We start from the raw sequence: 19044 nt of genomic DNA, 5'->3' as shown, positions 1-19044 counted from the left end.
TGGAACATTTTGTTGAATGGACAAAACATATGCTTGAAATGGTCTCAAATGAACCATATCCCCACTTAACATAAGAATGTTCCCCAATTCTGACCTCCTGCTTCTATGTTGACAGTGTTCAACCACGCAGTACTCATCTCAAGATGCTCTAATGCTAACCCATGTTCCTGTCCTGAGCATGTCTGCTCCATTTAATGTGTATTTTAATGAGAGATGTATTTATTATGATGCTCAGGTACCATATCAGTGTATATGTACTGACTCATTTCTGTCAGAACTACTGCTTGCCTTAACAGTCGTAGCAATATATTGATGAAATGATGAATATGTAACTAATATTTAGTTGCCAGGCCAGTGTGTCTGCAGAAGTATAGCTACATACTGCTTCTTGAAGTATTTTCTCTACTATTCTTATTAAATATCAGCATATGAAAAAGCCTACGTGGTCTGTTATTTAATATTCTATGGTTGGAACATGGGTCTCCATGCTATTATCTTACATTCTGTCAACTGCCCTTTGGACACTGCTTCTTTATAGCTACGTGCAAGATAACACAATAGATTCTGGGATACACATTTCTTATGAATCATGAGCTGATGTATCTGTGTATTTACACAGAGAATGCTGTACATGATGGGGACTCGTATCTAATCAAGATACTCATGGTTGCAGGTAAAAAGGCCATTACAAGGAAATGGGGGATGGAAGATCTTCCCACTCAGACCCATTAGGTGGACACAGTAGAGGAAATACATATTATGGAAAAACTGACACACACAATGGGCTGTGGTGGTTCTATTTATAGCCTGATAATGAAACAGGTCACAGGGTTACAGTGTGCTTGAACATGATCACAGACAGACTAAAGTTCCTCTCGCGGTTTCATGCTGTAACTGCAGTATGAGGACACTGTTTTATAGGCTGTTATGTTGGACGTATGCCAAGGACTAGAAGGTCAGTCATCAGGTTGAGATTAATGCTACTTTCTATTTCCTCCCATCTCCTTTGGTAGAGCCTATATAGAACCAGGTTAGGATGCATCTCAGATCATTGCAACAGTCAACTTTTATTAAGTTATGGGTACAGTTACATAACATACAGCTATCTATAATTCAATTATCCCAACCTCGGGATAAACAATTCAACTGTTTGGCAAACAGTTTGAAACATTCCATATCTCTAGTCAACCCAGTCACTGGATCTGGTTAAGAGCTGTATTACAGCCATCAAGGAGAAAGCAGAGTGAGTGCAATCTGTGCATGGCAGGTGGGTAGAAATGGTGTGGTTGATTGTTTAATTACTGACAGTCCAGCATACAGAAGTGTTGTCAAGTCTCAAGTACTTGATAACCACACCTAACATATAATGTTGCCTAAGACCGATTTTGAATGGCTGTATAATTTGCCTGCATTTTCGTTCACTCCTTGATTCACTTGAGTCTGTCACATGAATGGGACTGAGGCTTAAAAATAGGCAGTGAGGTCCTTCACAAAGTCTTTATGGTTTAGTGGACATTGTTTTTTCAACTTCATTTCTTTATTTGCCTCGATGCGTCTCTGAAACCTTCTCTAATTTCCTTGACAAATGTCTCTCGCACCCTCCTAAATCTGGATCCGATGTCGCCCACGCCTCGGGGAATCCTCCCACCGGCTTCTTCTCGTACCTGGCGGAGGGTATCCGACTTCAGCATCTTGGCAGATGCATCTTTCCCCGCGATCTGTGCTTTGGTAATGGCAAAGGCTGTGATCTGAGCTGCACGTCTAATGGGACGAGAATCAGCCAGTCTCTCGATGACTCGAGGATTGTTTAGCAACGTGAATAACAGACGAATGATGCCCATCTTTGTACAATAAAGGTCCTTTAGCTCCGACAATTCGCCCCTGTAACGAGAAACATGCCAGTGTTATTTAAGCATGTCACACGTACACAAGGCAGGTAGCCTATCCAAGCGAATCCTGCTTGCTACTATTATTAACTACCTACTGATTGTACAGTAGCTAGGCTAGCTAAGAAGCTACCGTTGAATAAAAGCATAGCCTACCGCTTGCACGATATTTTATTCCAGACAATGTAGGCTACAATTACAATGCTTACAAGTAGTGCTATTAGATCCCGCATTGGTATGTCAATGTTTTTCTCTGACAAACATAATCCAAACAGCAATTTACCTTTCAATGGTTCACCGGGGTGACCGAGTTATGACATTGCAGAACGTATTATGACTTTACGTTTCTGGTCGGTATCATATTTTGACCGGACCAGCTCCACGAAGCCGTGCTTGTTTCCGCATCCTGCAAACGCAAATTAGTCGTTAGTCCTCGTTTCCGGTTTTGCGAATTTGCCTTCAGAATAAGAGGATGGCCTGAGTTGTGCCATAACATGTGACATCGGTGGCAAAAATCACTACATTTTGGGATATAAAGAGCTATTATTTTGTGATTGGTTGAGTATAATACAATTATCTAATGACTGTCCAGATGATAACATGTAAAATAAAAGTTAATTTGGTCTCGTGATCTTTATTTTGAAACTATTTTATGAAATCAACCGGAAGTTACTTTCTTTATCGATCTGCTAGTCCGCGAGAGCAGGCTCATTGCTAGCTGAGAGAGACAAACTACGAAGTTTCAGTTAAGTTAAAATCAAAATGTCCATTAAGTTGAATGCTCTTTATAGTGACTCTTACGTTGATATAAGCCAATACAGAGACCAGCATTTCAAGGTAAATCAAATGACCAAGTTTTAACTGAATTATTGACGAACTCACTGGTGTTTAGCTAGCTAGCTAGAGCTAGCTGGTATTCGTAAATTGTCATACATCCCAGCCAGACTGAGGAAACGTTTGCTCTTCTATAAACTAAGACCGCTATTTGGATATGCACATCACATCTGAATCAGAGCCGTTGATAGAAACACAACTAAAGCACATCTACTGGTTTGATCTTTAGAAGGTTGAAATTGTGTGTGTTTGGTCTATAGTTTTCTTGGTTCAGTCGTATCCATAACATTTCTGTGGACCTGAATCAAACAAAACCAGTGAGAGGGGTACATTGTATAAATGTGCTGGTTACGACTCCTCACTAATCTCCCAGTGTCTGTGGGACGCTCTGTGTTCAGGGTAACCGCTATGAGCAGGAGAATCTGCTGAAACAGAGCAACACGCTGTATGTGGGCAACCTGTCCTTCTACACCACAGAGGAGCAGGTCTACGAACTCTTCTCCAAGAGCGGAGATGTCAAGAGGATCATCATCGGCCTGGACAAGGTGAAGAAAACAGCGTGTGGATTCTGCTTTGTAGAGTATCCTTCACTTTGACTCCTCACCAGGGTCGAAACGTTTGGTTGGGCTTGTCGATAAGCTACTCGGTTCTAGCAGGGCTATGAAAGTCCACTCCAGGTAGAAATGTGATTGTTTGCTTGCTACTCAAGGCAAAATTGAATAGGGTTTCTATTCTGTGGCATATCCCACATACAGTATCAATCACTCGAAACTATCTCAATAGGATGGGTATAGCTCTGTAATTTCTACTGCATATCCAGAGGTTGCAGGTTCAAATCTTCCCCTGTACATCCCTGTGGATAAAAGGGCCTGCTAAATGAAGACATTATTAATCTAGACAGATCTGGCTTCAAACACACAAAAAGGTGTATTGTCCTCTCTCTGGCTCATTCTCTCGTTCCCAGACCTTAACCCCAATCCAGGTACTACACACGTGCAGATTCCGAACACGCCATGAGGTTTATTAACGGGACACGATTGGACGACAGGATCATCAGGACAGACTGGGACGCGGGTTTTAAAGAAGGCAGGCAGTACGGCCGCGGCAAGTCAGGGGGTCAGGTAAGTCCAGGGATTCTGGGTAAACATGGGAGGGGTATGTGTTCTCATTGCGGACGTGTGTGTGTCTGATGATTGGCTGGGACACAAACTTAGAGGGGGTTAAAATCTTGAGTGCATCCTAATTTATTTTATTGATGTTTTCTCGTGACTTCTTTTGATATTTGTAATTAACCCTTGTGCTGCCTTCAGGTCACATGACCCAAAGGTTCATAACGAACCATCGTTGTGTTTACCCAATTTTACCCAATATAAAAATAATTTTATTTTAACCTTTGCAATGTGGGGGGTCTGAGACAGCCCAACGGTTAAAAGAAAATGCTTCACTTTGTTTTTGTATACGGTAAATTTGTCGCAATACGACGGTGGGTCACAATGACTGATGGGTCAGAATGACCTGAAGATAACACAAGGGTTAAAAGACTGCATTCGGATCTATCATGAGGAGACAGTCTTGCTGTGCGGCAGAAACAACAAGTGGGTGTCTTTCTCTCCTCAGGTCAGAGATGAATACAGACAAGACTATGACCCCGCCAGGGGCGGCTATGGGAAAGTAGTGTCTCGATAACGAGTCGCTACTCTTGCCCCTGTTCCTGTGTCCTTCTATGTTCTGTGCTGTGTGTGCCTCTTTCAGGTGAGGGATAAATATAGACAAGATTATGACCCCGCCAGAGGAGGATATGGGAAGTTAACTCTACAGAGAGCCCCAGAGGGACGCCAGAGTTTTTAGCTGCTGAGTTTTCAGTTGAAGCGGAGATGTGAAGTAGATCTGAGGTTTAAACTCTCGTTATCGAAGAGGAGGGGGGGTACTCCTACCACCATCACCACCTGCCCTGGGTGGGGATGGTTCTTTTTTATTGTTTTATTTTGTGACTTCTGTGCTATGAGAAGACTTTGTTTTTCCATTTTAGTCTGAAGTTGCTGATAGTCTACATCTCCCACTCATGTTTTCATCACCCGAACTGTGCATGAATTTGTTTTTCTAATAAATGTTGTTTTTGTTACTCCTAGTTGTTTCCTTTTACTCGGTACAAGGTCAGAAGCAGACACTGTCAGACAGCTTTATTGTTATGCTTCAAGTAACTTTACACACTCCGTAAGAGGACCATATCTTTATATGTATTCTACAGTTTGCTCAAGCGGTCAACATTGACAGGCCCACTTTAAGTTCCCAGAACATCGGCTCCATGCCACAGTCACAGTAGTACTGTTTTACATCATCGAAAATACAAAAAAAACGAAACAAGGGCATCCTTAAGCACATGTCTTACTCCTGTACCCTCACCTGTGGTCAGGGTAACCTTGTTCCAGGTCTATATGGTCTGGGGGCCCTATCACTATTTAATCAACAGTCAATCTTGACCACATCTGCCATATGTGAGTCAAATTCAGCTATAGCTGGATGAAAGCTTTGCAGATGGAGTTGTCCAATTGGAATTGCAAATGTAACTTTTAGGATTTTGAGCAGCATGGAAAAACAGAACCTGAATCTAACTTAAATATACTAAACTTAGAAATTCAACTAATATTGGGGTAATTTGCACTACCTACCATACGGTTCAGATACCGATAAAACTAAGTTAATGTACCTGAAGAATGGATTCAGCCTCAAGGTCTGATTGCACTGGTAGTTAGTTCAAATAACCCCAAACCAATTGAACACAACATAATCAAAACCATAGATAATTTATATCAACACAAGTCAAAGCAATTGAACCAGTATACACAAATATAATTCAGCTGTGATCATTAACACTTTAATGGTTCCATGACTTAGCCTGGTCCCAGATTTGTTGTTACCAGGCAACCAACACACAGAGGGACCAGCCTAATCTAGAAGTGTTAAAAAATAAAATCGAGCGATACAATGCAATACAGTGTGTTCAATAGTACTAGCTATGTTTTTCTACATGTTCACTGCCAGTCAACCTAGGGTCTGTTGTAATAATTGTATGAGTCTGGTTGTTCTAACAGGAACAGAGAGGTGAGGGTTCATTTGTTTGGGAGAAATGTTCTTCAACTGCAACCCAAACTCACTCTGGTCCACGCGTGAGCTAACCTCATAGCTAGCTCTGAACAGTGCGAAACCTGGCGAGGTGCTCAGAAGCAAACAAACTAAGAATAGACAGTCAATAGGCCGTCCTTACATTACATTCAGTTTACTGCTTCTGTTGGCCTCTTCCATCTGCAGCACACTACTGGCAGACATAGCAGGAGACGTCACACTGGATCCTTCAAGTTTCACCTGGAAATGTCTGCTCTGCCAGACATCTCAGTTCAACGGTTGACGTGAGTAGACGGGTTATTAAATGTCACATGGGTCTGTTGTGGGAATAGACGTCAGCTCCCTGGATCAGCCAGCCAGCCTGAGACCATGAACAGCAGAGGAGGCGTTGTGGTGAGCGAAGTGGCATCCTGCTTCAGAATGGTTAGGAAAACAAATTGAAATGTAAAAGGTTAAAACTGACCAATCAGGACACCTTTAACCTCATTCCTCTAAGGAATAAGAGGGCATCTATTCCATCTCGTATTGGCAAACATCCTCGACTTGTCAAGAGCACAGCTTCCTTCTCCATTGTGTTTTCTTCAGTCTGATTGGACAGTACTCTCGCCCTACATAGGAGTAAGGGTCCATCTGATAGGGCAGTGCTGGAGCACCCAGGCAGTAAGGGTGGATCTGGTTGGACGATACTGGCACCTCAGCTGCTGGGTCAGGCGCTCAGGCCACAGTCACAGAGCTCCTTGTAGATTCTCTTACGGACCCTGGGCATGTCGTCCTGGCTGAACTGCAGAGGGTGTTTCAGGGCCAGACACCTGCAGTACTGCCAGACAGAGAAGCAAAGATTCAACCTTGAATGTGTTTTCCTTTTTCTCCTACTCATTTTTCGTTTATAAATGCACCACTTGTCCACAGATGCCAATGCAATGTGGGAGAGGGAGATTAGGTTCAGCAGACGTAGTGTCCAGATGAAGCCAGACTCACCTCAAGGACAAACACGCCACAGTCACTGTCGTTCTTCTGCTGGGGAATCCCCTAGGGAGACGACCAATCACGGGTCAGACGACAACATCCCCAAAACCAATCACAACATCGACACCAAGGTGAACAGAAAGTGCACAGGCAGCAAACATCCTGTTCCAGCTATCAACCATTTACAATCACATTGTCTGGGCTACATTTAGGCATCCCTCAACATACTGTGAACACACACACACTACCTTATTTATGATCATCTTCCATCCCTTCTGGAAGACAGCCTGCTTCTTCTCCTTGGCTTCAGACAGAATGTATCTCATGATATTCTGAAGGGACCATGGCAACAGAAACGTTTGATCAGACACGACATGCTTGCGAATGGACCAAAATCAGGGATGAAGGGTGTGTGTACTTCCGGCGCTTTCCACCAGGGACCTGGACGATGACACTCACGTCGACGGTGTGTTTGAAGACTATGCCCTGCGAGTCGTAGTAGTTGATGTGCTGATTGGTCATGTCCACCGTGATGAGAGACCAGTGGATCTCCAGATGGATAGGGATCAACAGTAGCCTTTTGGAGAACAGGTCCACCTGAAACACACACACACACTGCCTTAACTACTATTCTGAATAAATATGAACATAAATCCACAGACATACACTACTACCCCCCCCACACACACACACGTGAAATCCCTGTGAGACATTACCTTTTTAGTCCACCTCTTAACCCCTTCGTAGCCCTTGGCCACAAGCTGTCTGTGGAAGAAGCTGTTGAAGAAATGGATCTGTGGGGGAGGACAGCGCGGCTCAGTTACCATGGCAACGGGACGGGGGAAAGCGCAGCGGTACCATATGGATAAGATAGGGACGTGAGCAAAGACGGATTCACAAGGAGGCAGCGAGGAGCCTGGTCTCACCTTGTGCTGAGTCGCTTCCAGGATCAGTTCCCCGTACATGTTTATGACCTGGAAACAGAGCACAGAGCGATCTAGAGAGGGTCCGCCCATCCATATCTACATCCACCCATTATCTACAGCCATCCATTCATCTGCTTGTTCAAAGTCCAGAACGATCCTACCTGGTCATTGACCCAGTTCTGCTCGTCCAGTGTGCTTAAGTCCTCCAGGGTCAGAGTGTGTTTGTTATAGGTCACCATGAACGACGTCATGGGAGCTGAGGCCAGCCCCGCCTTGTACTTCACCACCTCCGAATGGATGTTTAGCTTCCTGCTCCGACGGACAAAGATGGGGGTCACACCAGAGTATGAATTCAACTCACTGACCGAATGGATCTACTCAAGTTTAAACCCTGTGTTTATCCACACTGTTAGTGTGTTCTGATCTATCCCCAAACTACTTTGCCAAATGAACTGCAGTCAAACAGTCAGTATGGTGAGCCTTGCCAGCCCTACTGTCTGCAGTCGAGGCTAACCGGGGAGAGACCAGGATACAGGGGGAGGTGAAGAGCTGGAGCTAACTTGCCTGTTGTTGAGTTCTGAGTTGCAAGTCTTCTTAAGATGCTCCATGATATCACTCTCACTTAAGGGGATGAAGCTCCCGTACTTCACATAAAAGTGTTCCAGGAACTCTTAAGATCCAGAGAGAGACAGAAGGAGAGAGGGAGACAGAGAGAGAAAGAGAGAGAGAAAGAGAAAGCGTTCATTAACACTTCCTCGTTGCACTTCCACATCACACAAACACCCAGTTTGACTCAAGACTTCCACAAACGCGCTCTCTCCGACACACGCATTCCACAGAAGAGTGCGGTCAGGGGTCTCACCGTGGACGATTTCTCTGATTCCTTCATGGCTGTTGTCTGCAGGCCAGGGCTGGGGCTTGGAGGGCTGATCTGGTGGGGAGTTGCCCTCTTCCTGCACCCACGTCCCAGGCTTGCAGTACGTACAGTGGTCCCACACAGCGTGAGGATGGAGGGTGGTGTCCAGGAGTATGTGGATGGGGGAAACAGTGGCCAGAGTCAATGGTTCCACCTCCATTGGGGCAGACTCCATTAGGGTATGCTCCATTAGGGCAGGCTCCACCGAGGTAGGTGGTGGTGGCGGCGTTGTACCGTTGGACAGAACGACAGCTCCAGTTACCTGAGGTGGCGGCTGCTCCACCTCCATCACCCCACCCGTCTGCGGGGGTTTGCCAGGGTCACACACACCCTCTAGCTGCTCCTCCCCTGAGGGAACTAACCAGTCATCCCTCAAACCATCCTCTCCATCTTCCACCCCTGACCCAGCAGTGCCAGAGCCAGACTCCCCAGAGACAGGCCCAGACTCCCCAGAGACAGGCCCAGACTCCCCAGAGACAGGCCCGGCCTGCTGCTCTATGCCAGTCACAAGCTCAGCCACACAGTTCCCCCCCTGCTCCCCTGGAGGGTGTGTTGGTGACGGACATACAAAGTCCGTCACCTCCTCCACCACAGAGTCTTTGGTCTCCTCCACCTGCTCCGCGATCTCCACAGTCCTCTTCCAGGACGGACGACCAGGTTTCCTTCTAGGGACGTCTCCCAGCTCCAGCGACCTGCCTCTCCCTGGGTAACCCCTCCCTCTGCCTGGATGCACCCTCCCCCTCCCCGACAGGCCCCGCCCCCTCCCCGACTGGCCCGCACCCCTGCGTCCGGGCGTCCCGCTGTGGTGGGTCTTCTCATCGTGGCCTTTGGTGTTGGGTCCACAGCAGTCACATGACTTGGGTGTTCGTCTCCTCCCGGATGAGCGGCCATTGGCGGCCCCCTGCTCCGGGGATAGAGATGGAGCCTGGGGTGTTGCTGTGAGGGGGACTAAGCCGTTGTGTACCATGGCTCTGTCCTCAGCCCCTACCCCATCCCCCCTCTGCTCCTCCTGGGCAGAGCTGCTGACCCTTACAGCTCCACAACCATGAGCCTTCCCAGCGCTGCAAAACCACTGCTCAGGGTGTGTATTTGTGTGACAAGCCAGGAAGCCCAAGAGCGAGCCTCTGGCCTGATTTTTTTGGTAGCCGAGATGTCAATCAGCAGCTCTAGACAGTAGCAGACTTGTTTAAGGTTTGCATTAGCTGGCTGTAACAGGGTGTCTGGAAAACTGTGAATGTGTGAAGGCCACCACACACTCAACCACGTCTCACAAGTACATTTTTGTGGCGGTGTCTCTTCACTGGGTGGATGCTGCATGCAATTACAGACAGAAAGAGTTAGTTTATAAGAAACACTAACGTGGCTTAATATGACAGAATATAATTGTAATCTACAGTGCCACCTTGCACCCAAATGCATGTATCCTTTAGCTTTGCCTAGCTCACTACTGGCCGCAAAATATGAAGATCTGTAGAATCAACGAGGACATGCGGCAAAGAGTCGACATGACTGCTCGAAGCAAACGCACCAAGACAGCTACTGCTAGCTGCCCTCAGACCGTGTCATTTTTTTCACACCGTTTGTGCTAATTTGCACCGACAATGCATGCAATGCATAATATATCTATTTACCCGGAAATTTCATTTGAGGACACGTCCTGTTAAGTTAATTGCTGGTAAATGCTTCATATTCAAACAGCCTAACCACCATAACAATGACAAGAAAGCTGGCAACACAAATAGCTATATTTTCAAGACTTTCTAAAACGTGTTTCCTACCGGCGGTTGGGATAACTACTGTTTCATTCCGTTGCATGAGCACTACCAAACACGGCTAATAAGAAAAACAACACCAAATCATTACCTGATTCCGTGCAATAATATAAGTTTCACTGCAACCACGATTTTAAACAATTTGTGGTCAAACAATCCAGATCGTTGTCGCTCGTTGATTGCGTCACATTCATGGGCACATTGTAGGTCCAGCCTTTTCCGCCCTCTAGTGAAGAACGGGCGGTAGTGTTGTGAAGCATGAAACTATTATTACTACTACTATGAACATATTCCAGACCATGTATTTAACTCAACATATAAGAGCCAGACAGAAGGACATAATTTTTTATTTTTCCTACATATCGCAATTAATACCAGGCTCCCAAATAAATGAATCATCAGCAAACCTTACTTTTATTATTTGTCTGCCTTGCATCCCAATGGCATCATTCATACTGTGCAATGTTGGGGAATTCTTCTATAAAATTGTCTATACACAATACTATTTTGTCATCCAGTGCATGCTTGCAGTTTCCAAAGCACCTTTTTTGTCTCACAGCTTCTACTTGATACGTGTTGAGCGAATCAGATTTTAAACCTTTCCAGGCCAAGGGTGAGCTTCCGCTGCCCAGGACAGTTTTTGGCAGCTGGGGAAAGTCTGGAGGGTGGAGGAACATGGGGGGGAGGAAGCACCATCACTACCCCCAGTGAGCCCCTCAATCTGGGGGAGGCTTGGCTGGGGTGCTGGGCCGGAAGGGGCCGGTGCTGGTGCTCATGGGGGTGAAGGTGTTTGTGTTTATGAGCAGCTTCCCCACTGTGGTGCCCAGTTTGCCCACTCTCTCCCTGGGCATGGGCTTCCTCCTCCACCTTTGCAGCCTGAGACGGTAAACAACAATTGCATGACTTACATTACATTACATTTAGTCATTTAGCAGACGCTCTTATCCAGAGCGACTTACAGTAAGTACAGGGACATTCTCCCCGAGGCAAGTAGGGTTAAGTGCCTTGCCCAAAGACACAACGTCATTTGGCACGGCCGGGAATCGAACCAACAACCTTCTGATTAATAGCCCGACTCCCTAACCGCTCAGCCATCTGACCCCCCCACTTCAATCAGAAACATGCATTTAAATCCCTACAAAGGTGGCCCAAAAAGCAAGAGTTGATGAATAGCAAATCTAGTCAACTAACAAGACAGGAATGATGGAATAATGAGCTGTCATATAACCCATCACAGCCCAGGCAGGCACAGCCATCTACACAGTATGTAGTCTCACCTCAGGTTCATAGATCTCACACTTGACCCCAATCGGCAGTTTGGTCTCGAAAACATCGTCTACTGTGGTGTGGGAGCCTCTGCAGAAGCCTTTATGCTGAACGAAAGAAATCACGGAAAGGAAACATGATCAGGAGGACTGTGACGAAACCGCCATGCTTGTGTTTCGTCACATACTTTGCGAGGTCGATTTGTTTTCGTGTGACGGTTTCACATCAGTAGGTGGATAGTGTGCTACTCACTGCAAACTGACAATCCATTAGTTTGCACTGAGCCTGATCAGCTGCAGTACCAGCTTCCTTCGAGCACTCGGTCTCCTGAATGGTGAACTCCACAAAGTAGGCCGGGCCCTCCATCCACTGCGAAAGACAAGGGACTATAACTATGAACCATCTAGGAACGACTATCCAAACTGTTTACATGTCTGAGATAACATTTTAGTCATTTAGCAGACGCTCTTATCCAGAGCGACTTACAGTAAGTACAGGAACATTCTCCCCCGAGGCAAGTAGGGTGAAGTGCCTTGCCCAAGGACACAACGTCATTTTGCATGGCCGGGAATCGAACCAACAACCTTCTGATTAATAGCACGACTCCCTAACCGCTCAGCCATCTGACCCCCCATCTGACATGCGTTTTAGTTCCCAAAGGCCCTCGGCCCACCTGCATGCTAGCTCCGGTCAGGTTGAGGAGGGTGAAGTAGTTGGCCAGGCCGTTCTCCCTGTTGTACTTCTGCAGGGACAGGTTGGCCGTCTCAACGATGATGGGCTCATCAAGACGCTCAGCCGTGGGACAGTCCGGACAGGTGTCCACGATGACCGTGGCAGGCACTGGACACAGGTCACAGGTCACACAGGTCGTGGGGTTCAAAGTACAGCTGCGTCAAGTTGGTCCACTAGGTCCAATGGTTAGCAATCCAGTGTGATTCTCTATCAATGAACGAACTCATGGATAAACTTACATTCGAGAAAATGTCATGCATGTCTTTATTTCGGCCAAGACAAACTATTCTGGGTGCACTGTTAGGAACAGGACTGTACTGACCTTGCTGAACGGCACATTTGTAGCTGTGAAGCACCACGCTTTTCTCAACAAAGACAGATGTCTCGCATTGACCGTAAACCTGTAGGTGAGACAGTAATGCTCATAGGAGTCAAAGGTTAAAAGCCTGTGCTGGAGGATTATGAGATCAATTCTCTCCAAAAGTGGGCAACCATATTTTCTTGAAGAAAATATGGTTGCAGCCAAACTGCCATAAGCGGCACTCTCACGTGGTACTTACAGGTACGTCTGACACATCTCTGACCACACATGCCTTCCAAGGCTTCCTGCTGATCACATGACAGTGAGTCTCCAGCACATCGATGGTCATGTTGAAAACCACCCCTCCTTTCTCCTGAACACACGGACACAGACACACATGTCAGGACACAGAGATACAGGATTAAAGTAGACAAAGATAAACAGCAACACTAAGTCAGACAGCGAGAGACAAGAAGAGACACATATCAAACCTCAGTCACAGACACACAGACACACAGGCACACAGACACACAGACACACAGACACACAGATACAAAGGTAGACAGAGGTAGACACAGAAAGGCATAGAAGGAGACAGAGAGAGATAAAGATTCAGATAAAGGTAGACAAACACAGCCAAAGACAAAGAGACTCACAGACACAGATAAAGAGACTCAGAGACACAGATAAAGAGACTCAGAGACACAGATAAAGAGACTCAGAGACACAGACAAAGAGACTCACAGATAAAAAGACGGAGGCGCTTAGGTACTAAGAACATATTCTCCTACTAATAGAAAACAAACCAGCCACTAGAACCAAGATACGAAAGCATTCCTGAACTCTCGTTTGAGAGGAAACCTCTCAGAAACTCACCCCCTGGCTGACATCGTACACCCTGTTGAGGCTGAAGACGTAGCCCTGCGTTCTGTCAGCATTGATCTGACTCAGGGCCTCCTCCGCCACCCTCAGCACCTCCACGCCCTGGCACCCGGTGGCCTCCACAGGGTTGGCACTGCCCCCCTGCCAGCAGCACGCGCCCAGGACCAGCAGGACCAGACACATCCTGGATCGCCCCCCTGTTAGCTTTGCGTGGTAATGGCTACGGAGTGGCAGTCGCTAGCTACAGTAGGAACAGTTGTTGGTGTGAGGACTAACCATGAGCCAACCACAACCCTAGGTCATATTGGAGAGCGCTGGACTTTCACCTGTGGGGGAGTGAGGGGTGCGGGGCAAACAAGGGTTTATCTGTTGTTGACCTGTGATAAGGGTCTGCCTGTTCATCTGTGGATCAGAGGGTTCAGTACTGGTGAAGGGGAATGTATGCAGAAAGAGGCAACACACTGCGTTCTAGCTGTACAGTATGGTTGCTGTGAAGCATGCTCGTTTTCCTTGAGAACTTGTCTCAAGCAGTGAATCATTCCTGCAAAACATTGATTTACTTGGTCTCAAAGGTCAGTACACGTTGATCACAGATGGCCCATTACAAAGATTTTCTGTTCTATTCGACTGTAAATATTATTCTATTCTATTCTAGTTTAGTTAATAGTAATAATAAAAAAAAAGTCAATTTAAATATATTACTTATTAAATATCCCTCCCGCTAACTACATAAGTAATGTGAATGAACCTCTTGATAGATAAGACAGCACAAGATACATTTTTGATCCCAATACTAAGGATGTTAACTATAAACTCTCCACACCTGTAGTCTGAATTCTTTTTAAATGTGAGCAAATGTAAACTGAGAGGAATATTCACAGTCATGGTTTTCTTTCGCTCCTGTATGTATCAGTCATCATGTTTTTGTATATAATCATGTACTGTCCTGTGCTGGCACATCATTACAAAGCAGTTTCAACAAATTCTTATATTAATCTTGTTTATCAATGGTAAATAATGGAGAATGAAATGAAAACAGTCTCTTGATGTGCATCCTTAATGTTTATTGTATTGCAGAGACAGAACACCATAGCAATAGGAATCACAGTAACAGAGTTGTGTCTGACATGAATGTTAACATGTATGCACAGATGTGTTATGAGTCTAAGAGATAGATGAGGTCATGGTCTAGCTAGTTTCGAGGGAAGAAATCAACAAGTAATTTTTCTCCCAGTCAGCCGTCCAATTCTAATTGTTCACATCAACAGGTGTTTTGTTTCAGACCCATGCCCCCTCTTCCCAGCCATTTCTTCCCCCTGCAAGGATGCCGTTTGTGTTTTGTTTGTACATGTTTGTGTCAGTTCCGTGTCAGTCCCGTCACAGATCACGTGGTGGCTTTGAAGAGGGGGTCCTCAGCGAAGAGTATCTTCATGAAGTTGCCCCCCTCCTCCTCCTTGGTTGGGGCGGGGCACTGGGGGGAGACGGCGGAGGGGGAAGGCAGGATGGTGGGCTCTCTCTCCCCGGGGATCTCTGCGTCAGGAACCAGGGGCAGCGTCACGCCCTCCCCGGGACCCGCAGGCTTCTCGTCGGGGAAGGCTGGCAGGGTCATGGGCCGGTCCAGGGCTGGCAGTACGGTCACCTTGCCCTCGGGTTGACGCTGGGCGGAGGCGCTGTGCTCGTGGTGGTGGTGATGGTGCTCGTGCTCGTGCAGATGAGCGTGATTGTGGTCGTGGTCCAGGGCCAGTTCGTGGTCGTGCTCGTGGGTGTGGCTTTTGTTGCCGTGGGCGTACTGGTGATGTTGGTGAGGCCCGACGTCCTTGCTGTGGTCGTGAGCTTTGGCGTGGTGCGCGTGCTCGTGGTCGTGGTCGTGAGCGTGGGGTTTGGTGTGGTCGTGTTTTTCCCCCTCTGCGTGGCCGTGGTCGTGGCCTTGCTTGGCGTCCTTGGTGTGGTCGTGGGCGTGGTCGTGGGTGTGGGCGTCGGTGGGGGCGTGGGCGTGGTCGTGTTTGGGGTCGTGGCTGTGACCGTCCGTGTGGCTGTGGTCGGTCTCTCCACCCAGCAAGTGCAGCCTCTTCTCTTTCTCGGCCGACTGGAAGACAGCGACCACGACACAGACACCGTGAACAACCACAACCACAACAAATCGACAAGACCCTCCGCTCAGCAATATTTGGAATGATGCTGTAAAATTGCACCGTCGTCTGACAAAAACTTTAATTTACTTCACGATTACAGTAATAAAAATAATTGAACAAAATGCTGGGAGATAACCTTACCTGAGGCTCAAAGATCTCACAATCCACATCGATATGTTCGTTGCCCATAGCGAACGAGTTGCTTCCCTTGCAGTGTCCCTTGTGCTGAGGAGAGAGAAGCGATGGAAACGCAGGCGGAGAGAGGAGGAGATACAAAGAAGGGAAGAGAGAGAGAAAGAGAGACGTCACTCTGCTGTCCATCAGAAGCTGCCAGGGGCGTTTTCACCGCCGTCTCGGAGATGATATTTACCGCAAACTCGCACTCCATCAGAGGGCACTTGGCGGCCTGGGATCTATCTGTGCTGTTGGCGCAGGTGGTCTCCTGGATGGTGTACTCCACGAGGTAAAAGGTGGCCATGCCCATCTACCACACAGACACAGACACAGGCACAGGCACAGGCACAGACACAGGCACAGACACAGGCACAGAGACAGACACAGGCACAGGCACAGAGACAGACAGACACAGGCACATGCACAGAGACAGGCACAGAGACAGACACAGGCACAGGCACAGACACAGACACAGAGACAGACACAGAGAGGCAGAAGACGCAACTCAAACAGGGTCTGTGTGACAGAACATCCTCGCATTTTACATTACAAAGACCCTTGTGTGTGAACCGACTTTCATATCTACATACACGTAATAGTGCATGTGGAAGTGAGTCAGTCTTTGATCGCGTGCGATGTGTTGTGTACTGCATCAAGTGGTGCTGCACAGCGTGTCGAGTCATCGATCCTGTCCTCGTCCTCACCGACAGGGATGCGCGCGTCACGTTGACCATAGCAAAGTAGTTGGCCTGGCCGCTCTCGGCGTTGAACTTGTCCATGGAGAGGGTGGCAGCCTTCAGGATCCCTTCACTGCTCTTGTCTGTGGAGGAGGGGCAGTCAGGGCAGATTGCTCCAATCTTGGTTGCAGCGGCTGGAAAAGAGAGAGAGAGAGAGAGAGAGAGAGAGAGAGAGAGAGAGAGAGAGAGAGAGAGAGAGAGAGAGAGAGAGAGAGAGAGAGAGAGAGAGATAGTAGGAGATAGAGAGAAAGAGAGAGAGTGGGAGATAGAGAGAGACAGAGAGAGAGTAGGAGATAGAGAGAAAGAGAGAGAGAGAGAGAGAGAGTGGGAGATAGAGAGAAAGAGAGAGAGTACGAGATAGAGAGAGAAAGAGAGAAATCAAATGTGGTGGGACTCAATTCACAATACACGGTTGTAAACTAATTTCAGTCTACTTCGCGAACTCCCTGTTTCAGCTGTCAGAGAGGTGCTTTTCTTACCTGGTCTCACCACACAGTTGTAGTTGTATAGACGTACCACTCTATGGATTTTGTTGATGTAGATAGTGGCCTTGCATTGACCGTACACCTACAGGAAAACACACTAGACCTGATAAACTGCACACTGTAGATTGCCTCGGTGCAGTACATAGTCCATAGAGATTTGAAATACAATATGTTATATAAAATGTATTTGGATCTGGGTTTACAAATTTATTTAGGCTCGATTTAATGTTCGGGTAGTAGAAGTGGTTTGTTTTCTCACTGGTCTGTTAGAAATCTCTCTGGCAGCACAGCTTCTCCAATCCTTCATGCTGAACACGTGGCAGTTTGTCTCTAGGACGTCCAGGGTCAGGTAGAAGACCGTCCCTGTCTCAGCCTACAGCAGAAGAGAACATCCCCGCAGCAACAACAATTAAAGACGGACTTCTTGTCACTGGCTTGCTCCCTTCCCAGCTCTGGTTGGTTAGCTTTGTCTCCCTCTATGGATGTCAGGTATTGACTGTGCATAAAAGATAAATGGGCTAACAACACCATATATGTTATACTACTGCATGTGAAAAAAGAAAGTATTGTAGTGTTTTTTCCCACCCCGGATACATTTCTAGAACCGCAGAAACAGTTTCACTTGTTATCAAATGCTTTTCAGTTGCAGTAGAGTTGCATAGAATGACAAACAATTGTTCCAGACGTTTGGAACCAGCCCGGGTGCACTCTTGGGCCGATGGTGTGCGTTCCCCAGCGTCTGAGTGTTTCGGAGGCATTTGTGACTCACGTGCTGCATCTGGTGGACGTTGCTGAGGCGATGCAGGCTGTACACAAAGCCCTCCTTGCGGTCCTCGTTGATCTTGGTGAGCGCCAGCCCCGCTGCGCCCAGCGCCGACGCGTCCTGGCACGAGCCGGGAGTCAGGCCGGGGTCCAGCGGGGCGCCGTGGGTGCACACGCACGCCAGCAGCAAGACAAAACACTGCTTCATGGTCGGAGGTCTGTCTGTCTGTCTTGTTCCCTGAGTCTGTCAAACACTCACAGCACACACACACACAAGCTACTGGGAAAGGTGAGGAGAAGAGGAACCGAAAGGGTTTTATATGCTCTTGTCTACTCCCACAAGATTTTCTGCTCCTCCAACCACCCCCACCCCCACCTTGAACCCCTCCCTCTCTGGCTTCCACACTGCTGTTGAGGCAGCTCCCCCTGCCCTGCCCTGCCTCCCTCCCTCCCTCCCTCCCTCCCTCCCTCTCTCTCTCTCTCTCTCTCTCTCTCTCTCTCTCTCTCTCTCTCTCTCTCTCTCTCTCCCTCCCTCCCTCCCTCCCTCCCTCCCTCCCTCCCTCCAGGGTAGGTGGTGATAACCTCTCTCCCTCACCTCCAACATACCTATGTGATTGCACTTAGTTAGGCAGCCTATCAGTCAATCTGTGCCTGCAGTATCAGCACTGTATTCGCAGGGGTTAAGCATGTTAAGATATAGTGTGTGCTAATGAGGCGAAACACTTTTAGAAACCGTCAAAGTGATTACGTCTAAAGTCTCTGTGTTCCTCTTGGTCTGTCTTTCAAATCCTGAATTGTTGAATTAGAGTTAGCAAATGCTTCTCTGTTTGTGTGGAGTTGACAGATTAGGCTTCTTCTGTTGACACGAGGACCTGCAAGAAAGGTACTTACTTATTACTCACTCACAAAGAAAATGATGTGTTTGTAATAGCTTGGCTTATCTCATTATTACAATGTCTTGAGGAAGACTGTCAAGCCACTACAGATTTTTTTATTTTTTTATTTTAAGAGGTCGGTTGTTTTTTTTGTTTTTTTTTGTGCGGGCTGCAACATGGGCAAGGTGATTTATTGAGATGAACTGAACTCTGGGTGAAGCTGTACTCTCTGTTTACTGTCCTGAGGCAACTGACAGTCATTTTCACAGAAAAGC

General features: G+C 47.2%; 4 protein-coding genes across 5 annotated transcripts in view; 1 reads left to right on the top strand and 3 right to left on the bottom strand.

Annotated features, from left to right (window-relative positions):
- The first annotated feature begins 2562 nt into the window (after nucleotides 1-2562).
- ncbp2 (nuclear cap binding protein subunit 2) lies at nucleotides 2563-4842 on the top strand. Its single transcript, XM_062450295.1, has 4 exons — nucleotides 2563-2723; nucleotides 3119-3300; nucleotides 3703-3841; nucleotides 4338-4842. Exons 1-4 carry the CDS (start codon nucleotides 2649-2651, stop codon nucleotides 4404-4406), a joined length of 465 nt encoding a protein of 154 aa, XP_062306279.1. The 5' UTR covers nucleotides 2563-2648; the 3' UTR covers nucleotides 4407-4842.
- Nucleotides 4843-4885: 43 nt separating this feature from the next.
- Nucleotides 4886-10626, bottom strand: senp5 (SUMO specific peptidase 5). Of its 2 annotated transcripts, none has more exons than XM_062450230.1 (10): nucleotides 10515-10626; nucleotides 8598-9962; nucleotides 8296-8405; nucleotides 7897-8040; nucleotides 7736-7783; nucleotides 7526-7603; nucleotides 7269-7406; nucleotides 7058-7141; nucleotides 6822-6872; nucleotides 4886-6660 (listed from the first exon to the last, which is right to left on the bottom strand). In XM_062450230.1, exons 2-10 carry the CDS (start codon nucleotides 9616-9618, stop codon nucleotides 6550-6552), a joined length of 1785 nt encoding a protein of 594 aa, XP_062306214.1. In that variant the 5' UTR covers nucleotides 9619-9962; nucleotides 10515-10626; the 3' UTR covers nucleotides 4886-6549. The 2 variants fall into 2 exon arrangements, with proteins under 2 accessions (XP_062306214.1, XP_062306215.1); XM_062450231.1 differs by having other exon boundaries at nucleotides 10430-10575.
- A 144-nt stretch (nucleotides 10627-10770) lies between these two features.
- si:ch211-284e20.8 (uncharacterized protein LOC563738 homolog) overlaps nucleotides 10771-19044 on the bottom strand; it is a 62835-nt gene continuing 54561 nt past the window's right edge. The window contains exons 2-7 of the mRNA XM_062450258.1: nucleotides 12982-13096; nucleotides 12744-12822; nucleotides 12363-12529; nucleotides 11942-12058; nucleotides 11701-11796; nucleotides 10771-11299 (exon numbers count right to left, since the gene is read on the bottom strand). Of these exons, the coding sequence (XP_062306242.1) occupies nucleotides 11009-11299; nucleotides 11701-11796; nucleotides 11942-12058; nucleotides 12363-12529; nucleotides 12744-12822; nucleotides 12982-13071 (840 nt within the window). The 5' untranslated portion in view covers nucleotides 13072-13096 and the 3' untranslated portion in view covers nucleotides 10771-11008. The remainder of the gene's footprint in view (nucleotides 11300-11700; nucleotides 11797-11941; nucleotides 12059-12362; nucleotides 12530-12743; nucleotides 12823-12981; nucleotides 13097-19044) is intronic.
- Nucleotides 14648-18214, bottom strand: fetub (fetuin B). The gene is made up of 7 exons (XM_062450238.1): nucleotides 17902-18214; nucleotides 17392-17505; nucleotides 17127-17214; nucleotides 16615-16781; nucleotides 16107-16220; nucleotides 15878-15961; nucleotides 14648-15690 (listed from the first exon to the last, which is right to left on the bottom strand). The coding sequence occupies exons 1-7, from the start codon at nucleotides 18100-18102 to the stop codon at nucleotides 14989-14991; spliced, it is 1470 nt and encodes a 489-aa protein (XP_062306222.1). The 5' UTR covers nucleotides 18103-18214; the 3' UTR covers nucleotides 14648-14988.

This window comes from Osmerus eperlanus, chromosome 24 (genome assembly GCF_963692335.1).
Source record: "Osmerus eperlanus chromosome 24, fOsmEpe2.1, whole genome shotgun sequence".
Taxonomy (NCBI): Eukaryota; Metazoa; Chordata; class Actinopteri; order Osmeriformes; family Osmeridae; genus Osmerus; species Osmerus eperlanus.
Note: the sequence above shows the minus strand (reverse complement) of the source record. Positions and strands in the feature narration are given on the sequence as shown.